At 45.5% G+C, this 21,587-nt stretch overlaps 1 protein-coding gene across 8 annotated transcripts in view; it reads left to right on the top strand.

Moving 5' to 3' along the window:
• PTPN3 (protein tyrosine phosphatase non-receptor type 3) overlaps positions 1-21,587 on the top strand; it is a 2,254,194-nt gene that overhangs the window by 2,130,132 nt on the left and 102,475 nt on the right. For all 8 annotated transcript variants that reach the window (XM_069620560.1, XM_069620561.1, XM_069620557.1 and 5 more), the window contains one exon: positions 790-935. In XM_069620560.1, the coding sequence (XP_069476661.1) occupies positions 790-935 (146 nt within the window). The remainder of the gene's footprint in view (positions 1-789; positions 936-21,587) is intronic.

Genomic DNA, 21,587 nt, shown 5'->3' with positions numbered 1-21,587 from the left:
GTGTCTTGAAATGAAATAACAGTTCTACGTGTACATCAATAGTAGTGAAACCCTTTGAGGTCTAGCTTCGCATTAAGCTCATACAGTTCCTGGTAACTTCAAAATAATTCAAACTGTTTTGTTGCCTTGTGGCTGCTGTTGGCATTGATGGTCAATGTGCTTTGCTCTCTTTCTTTCTACCATGGGGGGTCTCTCATGCATCCGAGTTTTAAAATGGCATTTGCTTCATGACGTGCCACCTAGCAGAAGTGTACCGTCTCAGATGATTCTGTTAGTCGGATTCACCTGAGAGAATTGGAGCTGTGAGAGCATGTCCACAGAGGTGAGCAGTGCCAATTAGAAGTCCATGAACATCTGCCATTCCGGCTGGCTTTCCCAGATCGAGAAGTGGGTTCTTGGTTAGAATTATTAAGCGTGGCCCTAATTTGCATTTTAAATCCTTGCTAATGACACCTCTTCGACAAGCATGCGCACCTACAGAGGTTTTCCATATATAGTTTTGTGCAATATTTATAAACCATATCCTCATTTAGAAATATAGAGCCTGGCTTTAAGTGTGTGGCACGGAAATGGTAGTTTAAGTTTGCATAGTATTGTCATGTTTTATATCTACTTGAGATGTTCATGAGTCATTGAATGCCCAAAGATGTGCGCTGTCCCTTTTCTACATGTGGACTCCTTGGTTCAGCTGCTGGCTTTCCACTTGTCATTAAAGTATAACCCATTGTATTTTGCGAAGCATTTACATTAAGCATTGCATTTGTTCATAACAGATTTCCTATTTTTTAGACGGGGGAAGAGCATACTGTTACTCATCTCCAGTATGTTGCGTGGCCCGATCACGGCGTCCCTGATGACTCTTCTGACTTTTTGGAGTTTGTGACGTGTGTGAGAGAAAAGAGAGTGGAGAGTGAAGCGATCCTTGTACACTGCAGGTAAATGTTTAGTTGTACTTGAAGGGCAATATCTAGCAAGGTCAAGAAAAACCCAACCATAGTTCTGTGCCAATTTTTCAAAATTCATCATAGTAACATTAATAACCTTTTACGGACCAGCTGGTAGTTACTATGCATTTTACTTTCTTAGAAATGTTTTAGAAACTTTGCATTTTAATCTTTATCATAACTGTGTTTATATTATGTAATGTATTGTGGACCACGTGATGCAATCCTACCTAAAATCTAAAATTTCGAATTGAAGCAGTGATTATCCATTTTCCATCATAATGCACGAAGTACAAGCATCCAAGGGAGAGATGGATGCATATATAATTTGCAAACTAACAGTGCATAAATATGTGGTGCTTGTGGTGTGTAGTTCTTCCGCCATGATCGGATATAGCGAGTGTGAGGTAGCCGTATCCGCTGTATTGAACAATCTGCACTCAATTGCACATTAGTAACTTTTGCTGCTATGCTCCCAAATTGTTTTAATGTTTGTCTAATATTCCACACAACTATGAAATTACCAAGTGTTTTAACTGTTACATAATTATAATTGGTTATTTATAACGCGCTTAATACCGAAGAGGTTTCTAAGTGCGGACTGGGATTCAAGCCTGTGTTGCTCTGCGTCTTGCTTCCAAGACGAGCGCCTTGCCACTGAGCTATACCACCCGTGCAATGTTTTATCTATATGTATGCTTTCATGGCACTATGCTGAAGTAAAGCTAATTTGATTGTGCCAATTTTTCAAACCTTGTTAATTTCTTTTTTCATTCTATTCCCTCATTCCTTAGAATAGTTTTAATTTGTATTCACCACCAATAAATAGTTGCAACAGTCAGAATATGGTGCCCATAAGTGTACTGATAATGTATGCACTATTGCCTCCTTGATGTGCAGAACATCCACTTGGATGACCCTGAAGGTGGGCTTTAACTTCCGGTGTAGGCCCGCATTTTGATCTGTCTGAGCAGCACCTCCATTACCCTCTCTTCCTTCATCTTGTCTTCCACTCAGGCCCATCAGCTCCTTTCTAGGCACTCATTCTCCGCCCCCTACTCTTTCTGCATGCCACCATAGAAATGGAAAAAAGGTCCAAGTCCATTCAAGTGGACCTCCCATTCCTCGCCTCTGTGATGGCCATCCTTTGTTCACATTGACCGTTGTAGCTAGAGGAGCTGAGCTCCAGACAAATATGTCAGCAAAGTAAGTTTGAATCATGGGTGCACCTAGAGTATGGAGCCCTGTAACATCTGTTGAGTGCCACTATTCTTCCTGCCGCCCCTTTTTAGCACAGTGAGTTCTTTAAAAAAAAAAAAAGGAGGGCACAGACAAGGGCCCATGGTGGTCCACGGGGCTGTGGTCTGTTGCTTTGGAAAGTTAAGGCACAACGCAAACAAGGTTTTTTTGCTGTTACGCAATAATAGACCGCTATTGCTAAATCCTCTTTAAAGCAGATAACATGATAAATTGAATTGCAGAGTCTCGTTCCTCATCAGGATTCAGTTAACAAGTACCAGGGGGTCTGCAAAGACATCCCTTCCATACACTTAAAACCAAATGGAGCCATCAGTTCATTCTCACTTAGGTGACTCATTCATCCTTGACAGCAAGTTGCAACCTTTCTTACTTGACGATGGGGGCGCTCTTTGTGTGATTTGGCTCACATATTAAATACCAATTAATCTTTGTTCTGTTGCTTGCAGGACAGTATTTTCTGATACGTTTACAGTGTCAGTCTGGAAGGCATTTTACCGTTAAAGTTTCCTCTGGTACTTATGTCCTGCCCATCCCCTGTAATAGTTAACTATTTTCTTGGGATAACTACATTGGCCTCGCTTTATTTATTTATCAGTGTACTTTTCGTTGCTATTCATGTTAATATGGCTTTCATGTCCTGCCAGGAAGGCGGACATGGCCTTTAACTGCCCGCCTTCGCTCGGGTCTCAGCTCGGGCTGTGGGCCGTTAATGGCAATGTCCGCACTCCTGGTAGGGCGAGAGCCCTTTGCACCCAGGGGTTCGTCTGGGATGTGAATGGCTTTCACAATTTTTCATCGCGCTGCTAGTGCAGCCGATCACCCGATGAAAAATGAAAAAGAAAAAAAAAGAAAAGATGGCTTCCGCCATAGAGAAAAGGGACTAAGTCCCTTTTCCATGTCTGTGGCGGCCACACGGGAGTAGCTGTGGGACCGGATCGCAATGCGTCAGTCCCGCAGGTAAGTGGAGGGGGTGCAGTGAGGGAGTCTGAAAAATGTATAGAAATAAAGTGTTGGCTAAGTGAATAACAATTATGCCCATCTAGGAAACTAAGCCCATAGTGTTTAACCAGAGCATCACAGATGCAGCAAAAATGGAGGCCTCCCAATTTGAAGCGTGGAATTCTAGATTATATAGTACTCTCTCTCGTCACTGATTCAAATATTACAGCAAATGGATTCTGCAGCATCAGTGTGTGCCGGAGAGCAATAAGTGTGCTGTGGCAGGGGGTGCCTTGGGTGAAAGTCATGCCTTCCAAACTAGTTCCCACACTTGATTCAATACTATTTCAGGCAAAAACCATTTCAGCAGCATTTTCCTCCTTTTCCTGAAACTTGTGTGGGCCTGCAACCAAGGGAAACTTGACAATGAAATTTTCATGAATGTTGACGCTATTACTCAGTGTTGATTTCGTCTAACTTTGTGTTTCTCAAGCTCATTTGGCCATAACTCAAAGAAATGAAGAAACAATTCATTGGGATCGACTGTGTCTGCATGTCAGAAGATTAAAGAAAATATCTCCAAAGTTGTTCCCATGTGATTTGTTATTTTTTCTCTCATTTATGTTGGCACCTTTTCATTTTATTGTTGCAGGGCTGGGTTTGTTTCCCAGGTACTATGGTGCTTTCTCACAATGGTTTATTAACCTTTACTTCCCATCCCCTGCTCTCGACTCTCGAATCGAATGATTTTCAAGCAACCATGCCCACAAGTATGCACTGCTGAACTGTATGCATACATTTAAACGTGCAGCTTCAAACCTATAATTCACAGTCTTTCACATGCATTTGGCTTCACTGAACACAAACGCCAACTACGCTTTACTGTTTTGCCACACAGGTTGGGTAGACCGGTGGCCTGAATGTTGAATTGTTGAAGTGTTCAATTCTACTGCCACTTTAAAATGTCAGTCCTCATTAGGTATGGTTTGAGAAATTCTACTCTTAAGTTATTCTTCTATCTGGTTCCTCACTTTTTCTTACATTTTGGATCTTCCTGCCATCTTTGGAGAAAATGTCTTGGAAATATAATAGGAAAAATAGTCACTTGATTTTATTTCGCTACCTGCTGCCATAGTTTTTGTCATTTCGTAGTGCTTTAAAGAACTGGTGTTATTTTTACCAAATGATTCAGTTGTGAATGTAACTAGTTTGGATCCATGCAAAGCTAAAGCCCTTCAGGAGTTTAACCTGCGATCTGCACGTTTAATGCAGATGTTGGCAGCAAACGCTTGACTCATGGAGCTACTGGTACAGCCAGCAAAATAGTAGCTTGATGCTTAGCCAATCATATGTCCTTGCTTTGATCTCACTGCTTTGTGTATAACCATGGGGTAGATATTTGTTTTCGGGGATTCCTCTTCTATTCGCGAGAATCCACGAAGGAATTCAAAGTATGACACAGAGCTGAAAAGCAGGTGTAGTGCCTGATTCACAAAAATGTGCACTGTAGCAAATCGGAGCTGCCTGTGAGCATCTTTGATTCAAACCTGCTACCTGATTCACAGAGGCTAAAAGTGAGCAAATCTGGAGATGCCTGGAGCATCTGAGAGGCTTGCGTACAAATGCAATTCACAAAGATTTGCTTGTGTTCCAGGCATCTCCACCTTTTCTGTAATTTGAATCTTTATGAATCTAGTATAAAGCGGCAGGAGCAAATCGCAGAGTTTGGGCCATCTCTGATTTGACCCAGTGCAAATTGTTTGGAATCGGATCATAGACTTAAGACTGTTTGAAACATGTCTCCCAACCACAAGGAGACAGACCTGGCTCTTGTCTTCAGTTAAGTGATTATAGTAAGGTCCAATTCTTTGTTGTTCAATTTGATGGTAGTTCTCTCTTCTCTACTCATGTACAGAAGGTATTGAGCAAGTTTAGGATAGGTATTTTCTTAGTTATAGACTTCATAATTAAATGTGTTATTGAAATTTACAAGTAGCTTCCTGCTCTGTCTCCCATTCTTTTTAGATCTATCATAGGTCGTTTGGACAATACGATAAAACAGCCTTCCAGATTTCATATAAATAACAATGGTGCTTTCCTATCACATACATGAGCCCAGTGACATGTGCTTATGCATCCAGTCAAATGTATGAATAAAATAAGTAGGTGGTCAAGGATAACCTGGGAGTTCAATCCAGTTCTGCCTTACTTCAACACTGCCAAATCATTGGCATATCAAGGAGTATGTAGTGTTAAAAGATTTAACAGTTAAAGATTTATTGTCTAATGAACGTTTTGAAAAGACACATGTTTATTAATTTTACCTCTGTGCTAAAACTCTGTGTTGTTGAATTGTCCACACCTATGTCAGCTGTTTTAGGTGATATGTATTTGCTGGCTTTTATATAGTGAAGCAGCAGAGTACTGTACAATAATGGTGTACAGTGATAGGGTACAATAATATGCATACAATTAGAGTGATAGAGTATTTGGGGTACACTTGGACGGACCTGGAGAGAGGGGATACAAAGGGTTACACTTGGGTGATACAAGTAAGGGATTGGAAGGCTAGCCCAGTCTTAGTTCATTTGTTAGTGGATCTGCAGCTCTTAACGCGTGTTGATGGATCTGCAGCTGTGCGCCTGTAGATAGATTATAGGCCTATTTTAGTCACTGTGCCACTTAAAAACACTATGGTTGAATCTCTGACTACCTTTGTGACCTATTTCACCTGCAGAAGCCAACTGTAGGCATTCTAGGATCCTAAGGATTTAAAAACCATGCATTTGGGGTCCTGTGACCAACTTCGGTCTTTTCCCTCCTCGCTAGCACACTTAATTTGTCAAACTGACATGTGCATTATTGTATTTTCGTAAGCTTTGTCCGACTCCGATTGTCTCCTGGCTGTGTTCAAACTGTTCTCAGACATTTGTCTGTCTTCAATTCTGTTTTTATATTGATCATTGTGATGTTTTTTTCTGTAGTGGTGATACAGAACACATTGGGCATGTATATATCACATTTTGAACATCATAAAAATGTTCTTTGTTTTTTTAACCAAATTCCTTCATCTCAAAACACCTTGCTTACAAATAAGAAGCAATCCAACATTGCTTTCGGACAGAAATGACAATAAACTTCAGTAGAACACACCAGTACAACGGATTGCCTTTCTCCCGCAGATTCCTCATAAGATAGATATCCCATCCTGCTTCAGCTGCTTGGAAAACCTTTCAACAGGGGGGCTACTGGACCTCGACTCGGCCGTCGATCCGCTTTGACTCTATGCTCGGTCGTCGGCTCCAGACGTACATATACTGCATCACTACGCCCCTGTACCTTGGTTCCTTTTTTCCACACGCTCAACATGCTGCTCGAGAGGAGCACTACCAATTGAATCTCTTCGAAATTTCAGTCAACAGTTTTCTTTTTTTTATTTTTATTTTATTCATGCGAGCGACTGTGTCCGCACCCCGAGTTTCGGGTTGCAAGCGCTGCAAACAATGTGGCTCGAAGATGTCGGTCACCGACACGCACAATATATGCGTTTGGTGCCTTGGCACTGGTCATGACACCCAGGGCTGTACATCTTGTGGTAAAATGAGCCCAAAGTCACTCAGTGAGCAGGTTGGCAAAGCTCATGGTAGGCCGACCACCCTCCAAGTCGCCAGCACGGTTTACCATTCGGTCCTCAGAGGCCAAAACAGAAGTGCCTACCCCATAGAAGGAAGAATGCCATCAGCGTAATACCAAGAGAAGATTGCATTCCCAAGCCACTCGTCATCGTCTTCCTCTCACAAGAAGAAATGACGGCACCAACACAGCAGAATTCGGATTCTTCTTCTGAACACGCTAAGTCATCGGCAGGGCCGGCGTCCAGAAACGAATGGGAGGACTTAAAGACACAAATGTTGGAAATGTTTAAAAAGGTGGCTGTGGGTGTGGCCACACTTGGGTGGGGAAGGCCTACTCCCCACCTCCGAGGAGAGAGTCGCCAGCATTGCACAGATGGTCCATCTTCTCCAGAACAATGCCACCTTAACAGCCTGTCCTAAACCTCTTAGGTGTTATGGCCTCCTGCATTTTTCTGGTGCCTGAGGCCAGTCTGCGGATGCAATCTTTGTAATGCCTCCTATGGGGTCAGAGGTCCCAGTACTTCGGCACTTTGAGGTACGTTGTCAGAGTGTCACAGGTCCGTGGGTCGACAAACTCTCTTCGTGGGTCAGCAGCAACAACATGCTAGCAGAGGAACCATTCTGGCCTCGGTGGCCCCAGTTCACGGTGGTCACGATGCGTCTCTGAAAGGTTGGGATGCTCACTGTATGGACTTGCAGGTGAGCAGCCTTTGATCAGCAATGGAGGCCAGCTGGCACGTCAACAGGCTGGAATTGCAAGCCTTCAGGTTAGCCCTGAAAGCATTTGCAACTTCTCTGAAGGAGAACCATGTCCTGATACTGACGGACTATACAGTGTCCATGCACTACTTGAACAAGCAGGGTGGCGTGCGCTTCCTCCCCCTGTGCAGGGAAACAAAGCAGCCGTGGTTCTGGCCACTGAAAAACCAGATCTCATTCTCACCAGTTCATCTAACAAGAACAATGAACGGTGTGACGGATGCTCTGAGCAAGCAGAGCACAGTCTCAAACGAGTGTGAAGTACGGTCTCTCTCTCTGGGGTACGTCAGTAGTGGATTTATTTGCCACAGAGTCCAATAGGAAATGCAGACTGCTTTGCTAGAGGGAATTCCCAGCAGACAGCGCACTAGGGGGTGTGTTTCTAGTGTACTGGACCTTCCCTCTCCACTAAACCTTCCCTCCGATTCCCATCATTCAGTGGGTTCTCAGTAGGTTGAGGATGTTTCGAGCAACCTCGAACTTGATCATCGCGTATTGGGCGAGGAGGACTTGGTACTCAGATCCTCTAGACTTGACCATCTGTCCACCTCTTTGGTTGACTCATCATCCAGGTTCTCCACCTAAACCTGGAATCCCCCACCCTAAATGAGTGTCTATTGAGAGGATGAGATATGATAATTGGGACCTCTCTGAGGTACTTGAGGTGTTGCTGTCTGCACTGTGAAAAACCATAGGGTGTTTCAATGCCCAGACCCCGGGGATCCCTTGCTCAGGTGTCCAGCGCATGGCCATTGCCTTTGGATCCAGACCCTGGGGGTGGACAAGTGCTGGAGGATCATCTGGGTGATGAGGGGTCCTCGGGGAGGGACACCTAATGGCAAGACGCGGTATCCCCGCCTTTACAATATCCCTATCCAGTCCTATCTTATGGGATGTTCCAACTTCCCAGCTCCCCCCCTTCGTACACAAACACTGAGCCGAGGAAGAGGACGTCTTAGGCTGAAAGGGTTACCACCCATGCAATACATTGGACATGTCCCTCTAACGAGATCAGGCAGGGTCAGGCACTTGACTTTAATTACGCACGCCTAATGCCCATTACCTCTCCCTACATGGTTAAAAGGTGGAACACTGAGACGCACTTTGAGAAAGGTATTGCTCGAGAAGGAGCAGTCCCTCCAGGGCTATGGCGAACCAGGCGAAGGAGAGCGACACACTGAGGGGTTAATCCGAGGGGGCAGCAAGCCAGAGACTTCCCCAGTGAAAGAACGTTATTTCCGAAAGGCCATGAGGATTGCGCATGACAACCCAGCTGGAAGGCAGAAAGAGTCTTCCGAGTGCTATAAGGTTACCAGCCACCCTCCCTGGTGAATGGTAGAGTTGGGGAGGCGCAAAAGCAGCAGTGTTAACAACCTTGACTCGTACATCAAAGGTACAAAGGATGGAAAGCTTCTTACCACGACCTGAGAGTTGAAGGAAGCCAAGAAAGCCTGGTCTGTGTTTAATTGGAAGGCTTGTGACTGTATCTGAGGGATGAAAGTTACGCGAGCGCCGATAAGTTGCGGGAGAAAGTGAATCCATTGTTAAGAAATGTAAACACAAAATGCAAAGTAGTAGAGTGGTCCGGCGATGTGAGATTGCCCAATTGAAAGTCTCTGTGAAATGTTTTAAAGATGTAGGGGGCAGTAGGAAGTGAGAGATGAGCGTTAAGTGAAAAGCTGTTGAACTTTGTTTTGTTGAATTTGGCAAGAGAATGAAAAGAGGGTTTGAGCCCAACTGTCGGAGACCCATGTGAAAGTAAAATGAGGGTCTGAGTCCGACTGAGGGAGATCCATTTGAAATGCAAGTCATACGTAACAAGTACATTTTCCAAAAGACATTGGAACTGAAGGAAAATATGTAAAGTGGAAGTAAAGAAATAAAGGAGGGTCGAAGTGGTCATGTGGAGGTGAGAGAGAAAATCCGCCGAGTTTCGAAGGTCTTCGACAGCGAATTTAAAATATGAAAGGTTTGAGCCCGATTGAGGAGAGCCTATAGTGAACTTTGATCAAATACTATACTTAGAAACTGTTTTGCTGAACCTGTGTAGAAGTTTGAAGGATGACCTGGACTTGGTTGAGAGGAACACCAGAGGTTAAACCTGTGAACTTGTGACTCAGACTTGAATGGCCAAGAAAGTTTCTGGAGGGCAGAGCCAGCCGCCTAATTGTGTTCGCAAGCCAAAGTGTGTTCGTTCATCAAGTGTTCCATCTAACCCTGTGTTGTACAATGTGGGGACGAGAAATAATACTGATTTATATTGCCATTCTGACATTTCATTTCATCACTGATTTTTCCTTTGGTAGATGCATGTTCCTATATCACATTAGAGTGTATTATAGTGAAGGCAGGCATCAAGTTTTTGTTAGTATAGGCCTTTATTGTTTCACTAAGACTGACTAGGATTGTTTCTTTATTATTTTCCAAACCCCTTGCATTTAACAATAAAGGTTTTGAAACTTGCAACTCTTGTCAGTGTCTACTTGTGATACCATGCCTCCCTTACAGCATGCAGGCCATCAACAAGATCTCTGTATGTGTGCAGGTGGAGAAGATTTGAGGCATGGTGCATGGAATGTGAGATTTGCCCTATCTCTTGCCCCACCACTACCGAGATGGAGTTCATTCTGTCACTGCCCTCTTCAGTTCACCACAGTCAAAGGGTACGTGGCTGCTTTGTCTGTGTTCAAAAGGTCTCCGGCTCAAGGGTCCTTCTTCATGGTCCCGATTATGTCCCAATTCCTGAAGGGCCTTGTGACTACGTTTCTGCCTATTGCCTTTGTCGTTCCTGATTCGGACCTACATTTGGTCCTCATTTCTTATGGTGGCTCGTTTGAGCCCTTACATTAGTGTTCTCTGCGGTTACTAAATCTGAAAACTGCTTTCCTGGTGGCCATCACTTTGGCCAGGCGGGTCGGCGAGCTGCAGGCCCTACCTTGTAAGCCTCATTTTTATTGCTTCCTTCGTGAGAAGGTCTCTATGAAGCTGAGGCCCGGATTGCTGCCTAAGTTCCACATATCCCAAGCATTTGATCTTCCTGTGTGTTCTCCACCACCACACCCCTCTAAGGAGTAGGAGGGCTTTCACAGACTGGACCCTAAAAGGGCGTTGAGCTTTTATGTAGCCTGGATGGCTGAGTTCAGAAAAGTTGACGAATTGTTTGTGGCTTTCTCTGCAGCCAGAAGAGGTCTGGCAGTCTCTAAACAAACAATTTCAAGATGGATCATGTTGTGCATCTGAGTGCTATTAAAACGCAGGCAAGGGGTTGCCCCGGGTCATTAAGGCCCATTCCTCCAGAGGGTTTTCTACCGCTACTGCACTGCAATGGGGAGTACCGGTTAAAGACATTCGACGGCCTTCAACCTAGTCTTCAGTTCACACATTCACAAAATATTACATACTGAACGTCGCCCGTGGGGCTGATGCTTGCTTTGGAAGGTCGGTGTTGCAGAATCTTCTGCTGTGAAAGCTTTCATCCCGTATCCAACATTACTACTGCTTTGGGAATCTGATGAGGAATCTTCGGGGGAAAGGCAATCCATTGAAGGAGAAATTGCTTACCGTTATGTTCTTTCTATGGATCATCCCTCTCATTCATCCCCGATATAAAAGCGTCTGCAGTGGGTGGCTTTCTTTCACTTGAGAAGAAAGAGTTTCCAATGGTTCTAGGGTCCTCTGTCCCTTTCTTGGTCCAATCTCTATGTAGAAAAAGAATATATCCCAGTTGGGATTTGATTTTCTATCCTCTTTTGGCTGTTTTGACATCTTTTTCTTGCTAGTTTTCCCATGCAGTGGCTGAACTCAGGGGGCGGGAGGGACTGAGGTACGGTGGCGTAGTGACGCAGTATATGTACGACCACTACGTCGTGTCCAGAGCCGACGTCCGAGCATAGAGTCAAGGTGGATCGATGGCCAAGTCAAGAGCCACTACTTCTCCTGTCGAAAGGTTTTCTGAGCAGCTGAAGCTGGACGGGATATCGCAGATGAGCAATCTGCGGGAGAAAAATCCATATAAAGAACATTATGGTAAATAATTTCTCATTCTAAGATATCAGTTGCACAAATTCCATTCTATATACATGCATCATATATCTATGATATTTTAGGTATATTGCGCTCATACACAAGTGTTTCATTAGCAAATCCTCACCCCTGCACTCCTCTCAGATGACCAGGGCAAGCAGCACAGTAACATAGGTCACATATCCTCAAACTCTGGAAGCAGGTCAGGCAATTTGAGTCTTTTGGAAATTAATTCCTTACAATCTTTTGCTGCAAAAAACTATTAAAAAGTTGCCAATTCCAACATATTTCTTGTGTGGGCCTGTGATATTCGCTGTCATTTTTCACATGCTCACGAGATCCCAGTTGTTCGGAAACCTCTGGATAACTGATGGTGTCTCTCCTAGTACATTTCCTAGCTATAGAGCATTTAGCGAACAACACTAATTGCATACACTATGTATATGCACAACCCTTCCCCATCCCTCAAAAGGCCTAATGAAATCAAAGATGGGTCATCAGTTATTGATTTCCCCCAAAATCCCTCTGATTGTAGTTTGCACCTCAAGCCAAAAGTCTCAAATATTGGTATCCCCACCTGATGTGAAGCCCCTCCAACGCACGTCAGGCTTGCGTGGATCAAACTTGTGCAATTTCACTGGAGTATAATGCCACCAATTAATAATCTTGTATTGCAGCTCTGGACCCCACACACTTTTAAACCCTTTAAATGCAGACATGCATTTGTTTATACACATAGTGATGCCTGTGTGCGGTCTCTCCAGCAAAGGTTTATATATTAGAGGAACAAGGGTGGAAGACAACGGTTTCAAACAGGGTAAAGTTCCCAGGCCCTCCCACCTTCACCACTGGATGTGGTTCCCAGTGCCTCAATTGGTAATATATAAGCCTATATTTTTCCTCCAAGTCAAACTGCGCTTTGCAATCCAGAAATAATCTCTTGCTACATGTGTGCCCCCAATCTAGACCCGCTCCACCCGCCTCCCTCCAGTTTCCACTGCTCAAACCTCCCAAGATTCCAACCAGGAGTAAAGGAAGGGTTTTATAACCGGATTATGTGGGGAAGGAAATTGCTATGCAAGCAATACAGGTACATTTGTCAGCATATTTTATCTTATTCAAATGTAAAATGTTTTTGAATGAGATTAAACATGATAAAAGGAGAAGTGGGAAACGTCAAATATTCTGATGCAACTTATGCTGCAATTTTCAGCTCAAGCAAAGTAGCTAAAAGGAAACAGTTGCTAATCGTACAGTGGTTGAAAGGATGTCTAAAATCGCTTTCTCAACTGTGATAAGAAGAACACACTCCCTGTGCTCTAAATTGAGATGTGGAACTTCTAATAGTGCAAGTCTGACTTCTGTAACTTTTTTCAGCCACCAGTGGGCGCACAGCAGCTCCATGCCTTTGGTAGTGTATTTATAAAGCCGTCCCCTGACCTCAGTTACTATTTTCCATGCACTCATAACGCTGCTTTTAGAACACGCTACTGCTGCCATGAAAGGACTTGTAAAAAAGAGTGGAGGAAGCTTATATAGTGTCTGCCCAGCACGAGGGATGTATCTGGTGCTTGGGTCCTGGTCATGACACCGAGGAGTAAAACGCTTCAGTCAATGTGCCCTAAGACCATTCGTGGGTGTGTTACAAAGAACTTCATAGCTCGTCGCAGGGGCAGGTAAGCATGCAGCATAAATTCTGGTTCTATCTGAGTTGCATTTGCTTGAGAAAGCAAGGAGTCGCATCTCTGAGAGTAGGGAGAGAAAGAAGAGAAATATCAGTAATGCAGGAGGTCATGCTCTCTTAGTGACTCCTCTTCCAAGCTCCACTGTTCATCTTCCCCCAAGAGGTACCATCGCCACTTCTGCTCCATGGAGTCTGACTCAAATTTAGAGGGATCACACCTACTCTGGATAAGTCGGTTCCCCACCAGCTTCTCCACTTCGGAGCAGTGGAAGGAATTCTGGAAGATAAAAATGTTGGGCACCTGAAGACTTCCCCTGCTTTGTCCTTGGATCGGTAGTGGAGCAAGGTCCCACTGTGCTTTCTCAGGTGAACAGAGGGACCACTTCAACTCACCACCACACACCTGTGAGCTTGGTCCAGGCCACTGATATGGAGACCATTGCACAACAGCTTAGTGTGGCTCTGCCTTCTGGCATTGTATCCCCAGCACTGAGGTAGTCAGTGCCCCTTTGTCAGGATGTGCAAGTGAGCCTTCAGGTTTTACCCAGCCTTCAGGTCAGAGTATCTGTCTAAATTTAAGCAGATCTTTGAGGAAGCTGACCCTGTCCTTTTTGTTCATGCTTCATTCACTAGAGGAATTCGACATTGGGGGCCTTCTCATAAGAATTTATGGGCAGTTTGAGTGCTTGGCCGGCTCGACGCCGTTTGATCTTAAGGACTACAATGACCTTGAGGCTTCTTGCATGCTAGCAACTCTTTATTGTTGGGTCTTTCCAGAAGACCTATTTCAATGGCGGTAAAGGACCTGGGCATCTCTACACCCTCAGTCTTCAAGGTGCATCATGAAGAGAGATACATTTCTGTGCACCAGGGCTCTGATCCCTCCTCCTCTTCCCCCACCAAGGACACCCTCCTCCCATTTAATGACTGGACACTGTAATGGCTATGTCTCAAGTCTGCCTCCCCTCAGCTGTAGTCAAGGGCTCTGCCAAGAAGCACTGACCTCCTCTATCTGACTTGGTGTACCTCCTCAAATAACCCTACTCAAGGAGTCTGGCGTTTCCAGGCATTCAATGTGGTGCACAGTGGCTGCAACATTTCCCACCTTGCCCCTGTCAGCGCTTAAGATGCTGATGCCATAGGGAGGAAGGTGTTTGCCTTTGACTGCCTCATCTTTCGGACAGGGATTAGTCATTGCTAGATTTTCCCACACTTTGTGCATTGTTTTAAGAGTGGCTATGGTCAACCTTCTCCCTGATTTGAGGGTTGGCTTCACTGAATGGGTGTAGGTGGATCGAGATATCAGATTGTGCGACTTGCTTGATGGGAAAGGGGAAGTTCTCAGGAGACTACCCTAGAAGCCCATATGAGGGTTTGCACCCGATGTGCAAGCAAGGCTTCTAGGCATGCCTTTTGTTGGGGCCAACTTTTTTGCTCCAATACCAATGAATCTTCTTAGAAAGTCAGGGGGCTCATTACAACTTGGCCGGTGTGCATTTAACATGCCAGTATACGACACGTTTCCGCATCGGCCAAGTACAAGTTTGCTGTAGGGGTGGAGGAATTGCCTCCAGTTAAGAGCTGGGGGTCATTCCGCCACCCTACCGGTAAAAATTGCAGGCATGTGCCAGTCATACCAGCAAATCCCCCCCCATTGAGTCCTATGCGACTCCATGGAATGGGGATTTAGCACCGCCACTTATAATCCGGTGGTAATTCTGCCAGACTGAATGACGGTAATGGCATTTACCATTTGCCAGTATCCTGGCAGAATTACTGCCCGGATACCAGTAAAGTTGTAATGACCCCCAGGGTGACCAAAGCAGTGAAAGCAAGCGTCCCCAAACAGCACGATCCTCCCCGCAATGAGAGACAATGAAGGACTCTCCCAAAATGGGAATAAGGCCAAGACAGAGTGCGGGTGAGCGTAAATGGGAGTTTATCAATCAGAATTGGGCATGCAAAGAACTCTGCAAACTCCGAGAGCGCTCTGCCTGACAATAGTAAAGACAGGCGTATATATTTACAAAAAACGTCATCAAAACCTACATACTATAGGGGGCACAAGTCCATTGGGATTGGGTGGCGACGACTAACTATAGGTGCTGCTGCGGTGTGGTTGGTCTTGGCTGGAGGACGTCACTGGTCACCCTCGTGGGTTGGGCTGGGCCTGGCAGGTCGGCTTGAGTTCATCCGGGCGGTGTTGGTGTGCCGAGGCGGCCTGTGGCAGAGATGAATGCCTTTTCTGACTTACTTGCCCTCTGCCATGCACACTGCAGTCATTCAGTCATTTACAGTTCTATTCTCTTTTAGTAAATCTTTCAATAGGTTAATGCAACACAGGAGGAATGCACCTTGTGAGGGGTCTGGAGATAATATATCGTGGCCTGGTTACTCGTGATCTGTTGACCGGGACCATAGGTCGAGGGGCTAAGCTTCGGGGACTGGGGCGGGTGGTACAGGTCTTTCTGTCTTGTTGGAAGTGATTATGGATGTTTCGCTGTGTGTTGTCAAAGTGTTGGGTGTCCTGATTGCACAGGGCCATAAGTCTGAGACGGTCCGGTGGGTTGTGGGGTTAACGAGGGGGCGCCTGAGTTTAAACTAAGGTTTACTGTTGTGCTGTAAATAATGCAGGTGGCTGGCCGCGGCCTTGGGTGCTGTGGTGGGGCTACCCGTCTTTGAAGCGGCTCCAGTCGGGTCGGGGGAGGCGTGATAACGCAGAGCGGGGCTCTGTTCTCATGTCTTGGCAGCCTTCTGAGGGAGGGAGGGGGATACATCGAGACCTTGTACGCTTTCACAAAGGTATCTCCCTCGTGTGTTGCTGAATATAAGTAAAGACATCGCAAACATTTGAATACTTTCTATAATACTTATTTAAAATCACCTCAAAACATGCATTTAACCTTTGCTGGGTGCGTTTCGATTATACCCAGTTCGAGCATCATATTTGTACATTATACTCTAGCAGCTACAGTGTTTCAGTTACATGCATATACATTCGCAGTAAATGAGGTAGTGGTTAGATCAGTGGAGTACATAGAAAACGACCCGCCACCGTACGTGACGGTGGTGGCATATGAGGGGCTCAGACATTCACACATGATACGTGCACTCTCGTGCATTCTTTACATGAGTTCATAGTATAGTTGCATCCGCTTTCTCGTGTACTCTAGCAGCATTAGCTTTAGTTATGGCGCGAAACCACGTGAGGTAGGCTGCCCAGTGATATACGCAACAAACAGATCCCTGGAGCGTTCCTTTATCATTGGCATCCACCTGCAATGGTGCGAGCTCGCCATAGCTTATATCATGGGAGCATACTCTCTCATTCTAATACCTTCTACAGGCGTTTGTATTTTGTGGAAGAAAGAAATAATGCAAGAGGTCTTGACATTAATACATAAAGACTGTCTGCCATCTGATGACCATATTACTGTTCTTTTCATTTCCCAGGCCTGCTGGCCGGGTCATGCTAGGAGCGATGATACACTGCGGGAGGTGAACTGATACAATGTTAGTGTATTACGCTAGCTCATGTCCGTCTTGTTCGTGGGAACGTGCTTGCAGCGGATCTGCCAGGGTGCTGCGGCAACAGGGATGTTCTCCAAGGGTGGGGGCCTCGCTACAGTGCGCTGAGCTCACACCATCTTTACCGGGCAAAGAATGGTTTTTGGGCCTAGCTAAATTTGTGTTGTAATCAATACATATGGGCATTCGATACGTGTGGGCGATGTCTCCAGTGGGTGAGCCCTCCACCACCTGGGCCCGGGTGGCATGAGGGAACGCCCAATGGGCCATAGCCCTCACCTGGGGAAGAAACGCAGGCGAGAGGGGTCTCCTGGACCAGCCCTCCCCTACATTTCCCCCCTTTCGTTACTTAAGTAACAAATTCTTTAACTCCTCTATCCTCCTACACTCTGCTTCGTCCATCACTGCCTCATCCCATGCAGGAGTTCCTTTGATAGGCATCCATGCTCTGCACACCCCCCTTAAACTCTCACCTCTCCTGGCGTATTCATCTGGAGTACACGTGAGATATATGCACCCACCATCTCCTTCCAAATCTACCCACACTTCCTCGTACCATTCTAGTATGCGGGGCTCTTTGATGGTGGTGTGCCAAAGCTTATCTACAATATCCTTGTCGTGGTACATGGGAACCAGTTGGTACCTTGGTGTGTTGTCTACCCCTGTTTGTACTTGTGCTTCTTGCACCGTTTTTATTGTACCGTGTGAGTTGCCCATTGTCACCATCATCATTGCACCATTTGGTACTGCGTTAGCACAGACTCGAAGACCCACCTGGCATAGGCAGAAAATCAAAAGGAGGAACACCACAGCTGGCATCAAAAATTTCATTGTTGTTCCAAGCCATGAGGGGACCCAGGAGAAGAGGTTATCGAACCATGTACTATCTTCTGCTCCGCCTTCCATCTTCATTTTTTCTCCTAGGTTGTGGACTGCTTCGATCACATGGGACAGGGAGCCGTTCTCTGCGTCTTCAGAAGGTACGAAAGTGCAGCAGGCACTTCCTATTTTTCGGCAAACACCGCCGTCCATCGCCGTCAACAGGTCCAGGACATACCTGTTTTGCATGGTCATCAGTCGCAAGGCTCTTAGTTCGACCTTTATTATGTTAAAACCTTCTTCGGTGTCGTTCGCCAGCTGCATTAATTCCCAGCGGGTTATCTGGAGCCATTTTGCGTTAGCCCTTGCTTGGACACTTGATACGAGCGAGGCAAAAAACGTTTCTGCTGAGCTGAATAATCGATATTTGTCTGGGATCTGGGCCAATAGTTCTGATGATGCCTTTGATATATAGTTTGATGCTCGTCTGTTGCGGGTCAGCACCTCTTCCTTGCTTCCAGAAGACAGGACATACATTTGTGGTTCTGCAGTTGGTTGGACCACACTCTGTTGTGTGCGTTCCTGTGTCCTTTTGCTTCCATCGATGTGGCTTTCTGGTATCACCATCAGAGCTGAGTGCAGAGTGGCCATTGAGCAGCTGCCACTCCACGACGGGGGGAGGTGTAGGTATGCCTGGTTTCCACATACCCAATACGTGTCCATAAGGGCCGCAGTCCCTTTTCTTAGGTCTGGGATAGTGAGGGTTTTGTTGCACTTCTTGTTCGTCCCCATGGACGTTCTCCCCTCTCCTTTGAAACATAGTTCATAGTCTATTTCATTCTGCAACTTGAAAGGCTTTTCGATGGGCGTAACCCAGGTTAGTTTTGAAATGTGTTCTCTCCATACGGGTGTGCATGTTTCTTTTATCCATTGCAATTTCTCCGGTGCCACACCCCTCAGTGCTTCAGCTTTACACATTACTTCTTCATTCTTCCATTTGTTATCAGAAAAAAGTGTCCCTTCGATTGCAAAAAATGGTTCTTTCAGACATACAACCCCTGACGGTTTTGGGTAGCACGTCTTCTCGTTCTGCAGCATTTGAAAAGTCACTTCATGTGCCTGGAAGGTGTTCTTAATTCTGCATAACGTGAGATGAAGGAGACATTGGGCATCTATAATCGGCAATTCTTTGGGTAACAGTACTTTGGGTGTACCTGATGCGTGAGGGATGAGGGAGCAAACATAACAGCTCTCGTTTGTTGTTTGTTTAGCTGTGGCACTCATGTCTGCATACCACTTATTTGTTTGGTAGGGGTGTCGTGGGTCTTCCATTTTATCTAGACCTAACCCATAGTACTCATCATACTTCCTCCTTCCTGCTTCCCTCTTCCGTCTATTGTTCTTATTCCTCATATTCTTCCCGATTCCCTGGGCAAGAGACAAACTAGACCCCCCTTTCTCATTCCCGCCCCCCTTCACCCAGTCATCATATAATATTTCATGTGTTTCTCTCATTCTTTGATTCTCTATGGCCGTGGGGGCAGGTTGGCTGGTGGGGGTATTATACAACCAGGATATGGCAGAGGGATTCCGGTCGTTTAAGCTGTGAGCATTGTAATTAGACATCTCTGGTGGGGACAGTGTGTTGTTTTGTCTTTCACCCTTTGGCCCTCCATCGTGTGAAATGACAACATTGGATGACGTAGTATAGTAGCCCCACACAAGTTTAGTTCCATCCCATATCAAAAAATCACCTTCCCTTGTAGTTGCATTGACACTTGCAGTTGTATTGGTCCCAGTAGTTGTGTTACTCCCTCCCCCCTCGTTCATCTCGATAGAGATGAACGCTATGAACCAGTATGTAACCAGACCAAATAATAATGTAAAAAACAATATAATGCACGCAGATAGTCCACATTCATACGAATATATACATTTCACAGTTAACCATTCTCTAATTCTAGTAAATCTATCCGTTGCAGGCCGCCCGTTAGATGCCATGGAAGCTCCTGTTTTAAGATATAAAAGTGCATTGAGTGCATACATGTAAACATTTTGTTGGCACCATCAGCGCCAATATACATGTGACGGGGAATGGGAGCGGGTGGGGATGCGGGGAGGGGTATTCACAGACAAGGGTGTATACAAGTTCATAGTTCAGCATTCCATTTTATATATGTATATATATAAATATATTCACACTCAACAAGATGAAAGTTAAAACAAAATTTTCCTCTTTTTTCTTTTTTTTTTTTTGCATCTTTATCAGTTGTGCATTTATTCAAATTCAGTACCAGCACATACACGCAAGTTCATATTCAGTCATTCTGCTCAGTTGCAGCGTTTGCTGTTGTCTGTGCCTCCCCATTTACCTCCTCTTGTACGTTGCTATATGCCTTCCGTACATCGGTCAAGTGCACCCAGTACCTCAACCCTTTGACCTTTACCGCCGTAGGCGTGCAAAATATTACTTCATATGGGCCATGGAATCGTGGTGCATTCCACCGGCGCACAAAACTTCTGACATATATCCAGTCGCCTGGCATTAGCTGTAGTTGTTGCTCTGGCTCCGTGACAGCGCCTGTTACATTTCCCTCTTCTCTAGTGAAGGGTGGGGACAACTGCTTTGCTATTACGCGCGCTGCCCTTGTCAGTTTCTTTAAATAGTCTGTGAACTCATCCCCCAATATCGCGGCGCTTCTGTGAGCGTCTGAGTGTTCGCGCAGTGGTGAATGTGCAGTGTTCATTCGTCTCCCGGTCACGATCTCGTGCGGGGACAAATGGTGGTCTTTGCTTGGCTGGTTTCGTAACTCAAATAGCGCAAGCGGTAGGCAGTAAATCCAATTTTTTTTCAATGAGAAGCATAGTTTTGATAACCTGCCCTTCAACAATCCGTTCATCTTTTCCACTACGCCATTACTTTGAGGATGATAAATTGAGCATAATTTATGTTTTATTCCCAACAATGTAGTCACTTCCTTAAAAAGCTCATTCACAAAATGAGTGCCATTGTCTGAGCGAATGACGTCACAAATTCCCCAGCGCGGGAATACCTCCCTTACTAGGAACTTGGCGGCGCTCTTGGCATCGGGTCGCGCGCAGGGTCCTGCTTCCACCCACCTTGAAAATGGGCACACGACCACAATCATGTACCGTGCACCATTACACCTTTCCCCCATATCTGCGTAATCTATGTGTAGTTCCTTGAATGGGCCAATGGGCTTAGGGATTGTTCCCCGGAGAGTACGTAATGTCATCCCTGAATTGTATATTTGGCATGTTGTACATTCCATTGCCAATCGAGACACGTGCTCCTGGAGACAGGGCACGAACCATTCTTCCTGTATTTCTGCTGCGATGTGTTGTTTGGTGTTATGTGCAGGGAAGTGTAGCTGTTGAAATGCAATCTCTAGTAGCTCAATTGGCATTACCACCTTCCCCGAGTTATTTTGCCTCCACAGCAGGTCTGTTCCTGACTTGCTGCACCCTCGCTTTGTCCACAATAGTTTTTCCTCTGCACTGGCTCCTTCCTGCAATTCTATTATTTGTGGTATGGGCATGACATTATATCCCTCTGGGGGCTCTTCGTTTGTTTTGTCCTTAAGCAAGTATTCACCTGTGTCATTTTTCTGAAAATAGGAAGCCTCCTTGGCGGCAGCGTCCGCTGCCGCGTTCCCTAAAGACACAACATCTGTGTTGGACGTATGTGCTTGGCATTTTACTATTGCTACTGCAGTGGGGTTTTGCAGGGCCTCAATTAACTCTTTTAACAATTCTGCATGCTGTACAGGTGTTCCATCTGCCCTCCTAAAGCCCCTCCGCCCCATCTTGCTAGGCCTCCATGTACTGTCGTTGTCATGTAAGCTGAGTCTGTGTATATTGTCACTGCACAACCCTTTGCTGCATGTAGTGCTTCTATGAGTGCAATCAGTTCTGCTGCCTGCGCGGAGTAATGTGATGGGAGACGATATTGTACCAGTGTTTCATACTCACCGC

This window comes from Ambystoma mexicanum, chromosome 5q, assembly GCF_040938575.1.
Source record: "Ambystoma mexicanum isolate Mex_15411 chromosome 5q, UKY_AmexF1_1, whole genome shotgun sequence".
Lineage (NCBI taxonomy): Eukaryota > Metazoa > Chordata > Amphibia > Caudata > Ambystomatidae > Ambystoma > Ambystoma mexicanum.
Note: the sequence above shows the minus strand (reverse complement) of the source record. Positions and strands in the feature narration are given on the sequence as shown.